The 5,194-nt window shown below is 43.0% G+C and overlaps 1 protein-coding gene across 1 annotated transcript; it reads right to left on the bottom strand.

Annotated features, from left to right (window-relative positions):
- Positions 1–1,622: 1,622 nt before the first annotated feature.
- MSS51 (MSS51 mitochondrial translational activator) lies at positions 1,623–4,828 on the bottom strand (the record flags this gene model as incomplete). The annotated part of the gene is made up of 6 exons (XM_084246282.1): positions 4,575–4,828; positions 4,114–4,269; positions 3,359–3,483; positions 2,580–3,146; positions 2,172–2,265; positions 1,623–1,842 (listed from the first exon to the last, which is right to left on the bottom strand). The coding sequence occupies exons 1-6, from the start codon at positions 4,811–4,813 to the stop codon at positions 1,623–1,625; spliced, it is 1,401 nt and encodes a 466-aa protein (XP_084102408.1). The 5' UTR covers positions 4,814–4,828.
- Positions 4,829–5,194: the final 366 nt, after the last annotated feature.

The raw sequence follows: 5,194 nt of genomic DNA, 5'->3' as shown, positions 1-5,194 counted from the left end.
CAGGCAAGACAGGAGAGGTCTGCTGAGCCATGTGGGATTCTTGCCAGCTGGCGGGGATCGAACCCACGCTGTAGAGGCTAAGGACAGCCTCACAGTGCAGCATTCAACCGCGTGTGCCACCAGAGAGGCCCTTAAAGATTTATTTATTTATGCATACAAGAGCTGGGGTACAGGCCAGAGATGTGGGGGATGAGAGGACCCACCAGAGACAGAGTGGGGAACAGAATAGGCAGACTGACTGAAATACATTGCTGAGGGGAGTAGCGGGTGAGACAGGAAAGGTCTGCTGCGCCATGTGGGTTTCTCCCTTGCCGGCCAGGGATCGAACTCATGCTGCAGAGGCTGTGGATTGCTTCACAGTGCGGTGTTTAACCCCTTGCGCCACCAGGGAGGCCCCTAGTCTTTTTTTTTAAGTCAAATTTTATTTACCATTTGTTTACAAAACTATATAATTTCAGAAGTATAGCTTTACACTTTGATATGTTCACATGCGTCACTCACTTACCACCCAAGCTCCAGTGCCATTACACTATCACATTTAGCCCCTTCTGCTCTCTACTCCCTCCCCACCTCTAATAACCACCATTTTCCAGTTACTTTTATTGTGCTTTGACAATCTGTTTTCTTTATATCACTCATTTCACTAGTAAGTGAAACCATTAGTAATTGTCTTTCACTTTCTGGCTTATGTCAGTTGGCATAATCACCTCAAATTCCATTCATATTATCACAGAAAGTGCAATTTCATCTTTTAAAATAGTTCAGTGACAGAATACCTAAATCTTCAGAGTGTGATAAGACAAGGATAATATGAGATAGGGGGTGGCAGAGTGGCAGATACAAACAGAGCAGATACAATCACTCTGTTGGCAAAAGAGAAACCTCCAATCTTAAGGCCTTGTATGTAAACAAATATTCCTCAGTGACTAGGAAATAAGTTAAAACAAGTGACTTAATAAGTCCTAAACTGAGTTTACTGTGATTTAGAACAGGTGATAGCAAATAACTCCAGTATATTCAAGTAAATTCTGATATGCTCTGGACATCTAAAATACAATACCTGAGCAAAAAAGCTATTCTGAAGTCAAAATTCCCCAAGAGAAAATAGGAAAATGAGACATTTAACTCAAAAAAGTCAGGAAACAGAACTGTATGCCAATTCTCACAACCTCCCGAGTTCCTACCACTTCTCTGAATTGCCCATTCTTGTACCACTTTAAGTAATTAAGACCTCTCTATTTTTTAGCCCAAATTGATGGATAAGAAGGAAACCTTTATCAGAAGATTAAGATGTCATTCTTCTCAATGCCATCTGGTTTAAGTCTAAAGGTGTAATTTTCTCACAAAGGATACGGTTAGGAACTCTAGCCTCTGCAAAGACTCTGGAAAGGCAGGACCTCTTGCCACACACTGAATCTAGAATCCTATTGCTAGGAACTTAGGGCTAACCTTTTAGAAAAGAGTCACAAATATAAGTGCTCCTATTCAGCTTAGACTCTTCACCTAGACAATTGGGTTAGGATATAGTAGGTTTCAGAGTTGGCAACAATCTGGTATAAGCAGGGTAATTTTATCACAACTTCCCCATTTTCTGTACATTAGTCAGGGTCTGGCTTAGCTATTTAAACCCCACCATCTACTTTCTCTTCCAACTGCCTCTTATCCAGCTGGCGGGAGCTTCCATGAAACATGATATAGTAGGCACTGCTGTATACTGGCTGCTTGTTGGGGTTGGAATAGACCTGTTCAGGCTTGAGAGATGCAAAAGGGTTAGCTCCATAGGCAATGATGTGTGTATCCAGGTCCACCAGAATCTGCATAGAGGCCTCCAACTCCTGATGACTGTGGGAGACAGATAAAAAATTGCTCTGCTGATTATGGGAGAGACAGGAGAGCAATTGCTCAGAACTGGACATTTCTGGATTCATCAACCCCCAAAATACCCAAGGCTAAATGAGGCAAGGGCTAACCCTTCTACCCAAATGTCTCACTGCCTACCCAACTAACTAACATATAAGCCTTTATTTCAAGAGGGTAAGAAAATCAAATGTGATAAGGAAGAAAATCTTCACCAGAGGGCAGAAGATAAGCAAGTGGGGAAAGAAATGAAGTGGTGTATACATAAAGAGAAATTAATTTAGGGAGGTATCGCAAATAGGAGGAGGTCAAACCTGTAAACAGTAATCAATGTAGGGATCTCATAATCACGAAGCAGCAGGAGCGTGGGAAGCCAAGCCTCTATTAAGTCCAGGGAAGCATGAAAACCTATAGAACAAAATGGAAATGGGAATAGCAAAGGGAAAGGCTGAAGTAGACACTAAGCACTTTTTTGATTTTGTCCACCTCAGCCCTCACCTTGCTCACCTCCAATGCTAATTTACCACCATGACTCTCCAGGTTCTTCAGTGGAAAATTCTGAACCCAGGTGTAGCACATATTTATAATAAACAACCAAGTTAATTCTCATATTGTATTAATCTGACTAAATGAATGGGATTCCAAATATAGATGATTTAAGAGTCAGGATGGAAAATTCCCAGAGAAGCCACCCAATATTTCCCTGAGCCGATTACTCTTACCTGGATGGAATGCCACCACCAAATCTGGACGGGCGGTCTGCCCAGTCTCTACCTGCTCCTCCCAGAAGTCATGATAGAGTCCTCTATGGCCAATAAGCTGAACTGTGCCAGATTCCAGGGGTGAAGTGAAGGTGCTCTGTGAAAAGCCAGCAGCCACATCTACACCCACCATGATCACACGGAAGCCAAGGTGTCCAGGAAACATGTAGCCAAATTCATCATAGTCCCCAGGGCGAGTGAGGAATGTCTCTACATGGGAAGCACCAACCACATGCACTGCACTTCCCCCAATCTTGCCAACATCTATCCTGAAGGCCCGAATTCCTAAGCCCAGTGTCAAGGGTCGTGACAGGGTATCTGTCAGCAGCCGCTTCAAAGAGCCCTGGAGGACAACTGGGTCTGGCCTTGGACGTCCTACACTGGCCCACAGGTTGGTCATGGCATGGCTACTGAGCACAGAATCCAGGGTAGTATCTAACTGTAAACTCCGCATAGAAAACCAGGTGTCCCAGTCCTGTACAACTTCAGCCAGACAAGGCCAAGGTCCTGAGGGTAGGACAAAATCACCTGTAGGAAAGAAGCATTAAGAAGTGACCTAATTCTTTCCTGGCTTCAGTATTCCCTCCATGTTCACTCTTCCAATCTATGACCAAGAAGGCCCTATTCCAATTGTCCCATCCAGTTTCTTTTTTTCCTCATAAAAAACATACTTCGTGTCTTTATACAAGCACAATAAACTATGATCATCGTGGCAAAGTTCCCCAACACCACCACTTCACCTGTGACCAGAAGCCATTCCATGAGACGGTCCACAGCTACAAGACTCAGCTCTTGACAAACCCTCCTATGTACTGGCCAGTCTGACTTCTGGCACTCTGGCCCACAGTAATAGACATTTCTGCACCTGAGAAAATGAGCCCCATAAACAGATGTTCCTATATTTCAAAGGTGATTGGGAGATATCTGGTAAAGGGAACAGACAGTCCTATACCCAGAACACCTTGTTGTTTCTCCATCTGAAATACCCTGCCTTCCATCTATTTCATAAAATTTGGAGTAAGGAAGGTAGCGAGGAGTGACAGCTGATGCATCAATTTGGGGACTACCTGTGGCAAGGAAGGCAGGAGGGACTGAGAATGTAATTATTTCTTTGTGTCAGAGTGATGCCTCAGTTACTACCTGGAACAACTCACTTTTCATGTCCCTTCCAGAAAAATAAAACACCAGAAATTTGCAGCTGTCCTCTTATCAGAGATGTGGCTTGACCCCAATTTCCCAGAAACAGTTATGGTCTCACCCACTGAGTACTCAAGAGGAGGAAGGAATAGAGGATTATACTGTGGTCCGTCTGAACTCCACATAACACAAAACATAAGAGGACACAACTCTATTCTAATCTCTCTGTGCCCTGGGTCACATAAAATGAGGAGTGGGCCTTCAGTTATTCTGAAAAACCTCAAGCCATTCTTCCTGCAACAAAGTCCTAAAACAAGATTATTTCTGGATGTGTCCCCTATTAGGCCCCACTAGTCACCTCTTGCAATGCCGTAGGATCCTGGAATCTGAAAGGCCACTAGGGAGTGCTCTACAGTGAGCACAGAATCGGAATGTGTCCTCCATCTTCTGGAACATTTCTTGAGGGCACTGAAATCCAAAACCTGATACAGGAGTACCTCCATCTACCACCAACCTGTGAAGACAGCACAGAGAAGGATTGGCAACAGAAAAAAAAGACTACCTGCAAAATCTCTTGTGACCCCTACCTTTCCTCCTATGTATTTCCACTTACTCCACCCCCATATCTCCTACTCCCATCATTTCTCACTTAGGCACATTATTTTCTTTAATAGTAATGAATCTGGCAAAAGTCAGGGCGAGAAAATTCCTCATTAAAAATTACTCAATGTTCCCCAAATTATATTCCCTCTCCTCTTTCTGAAATCACTGCTATCAGAGACAATAATATATGGCTTTTCCACATATCTAGCCACTTACTTGTATTCTTCATAGCTTTTCATGTTCAGCTTTTCCAGAATCAACTGGGATAGGCCAGGAACACTATTCTCCAAGGAAAGGAAGCCGAGTGCATCAATGCTAGGGCCAGGTTTTGAGAGGGTCTGAGGCACATGGGTCACAGCTGTTTGCGAGGTCCCAACTGTGGACAGGGTCGCAACTATGGGAGCCCCCAATGATGGGGGTTTCTTGTGCCTTCGTCGACGGGACCTTGGAGCCATGGCCAGTCCACTGATACCTGGGAACTATAAGTAAACCGATGTAGAATGGAATTTTGCAAGCTAGACATACACGTATTTTCGTATTTGACCTTGCACTTATTCTCTCATACCCAGGTTTTAGTTAGATTTATTTAGTATATATTGATTAGTGAGCACCACAAGCGATTGTGAAAAACAGGAAGGAAATAATTATATGTGAATATATACATATATAATGTATTCACATATAAGGTATATATTCACATATAATTATACATGTGCTATATATGAAGTTTTATATATAAATAAATATATTTAGGTAAATGCAGAGATCACATAATACCAGTAAAAATGATTAATTCTGAGAAGGGGAAGAAGAAGTGGGCTGGGAACTGGGTAGAT

The sequence above is a fragment of the Talpa europaea genome, assembly GCF_964194135.1.
Source record: "Talpa europaea genome assembly, chromosome: 10".
In the NCBI taxonomy this organism is placed as follows: domain Eukaryota; kingdom Metazoa; phylum Chordata; class Mammalia; order Eulipotyphla; family Talpidae; genus Talpa; species Talpa europaea.
Note: the sequence above shows the minus strand (reverse complement) of the source record. Positions and strands in the feature narration are given on the sequence as shown.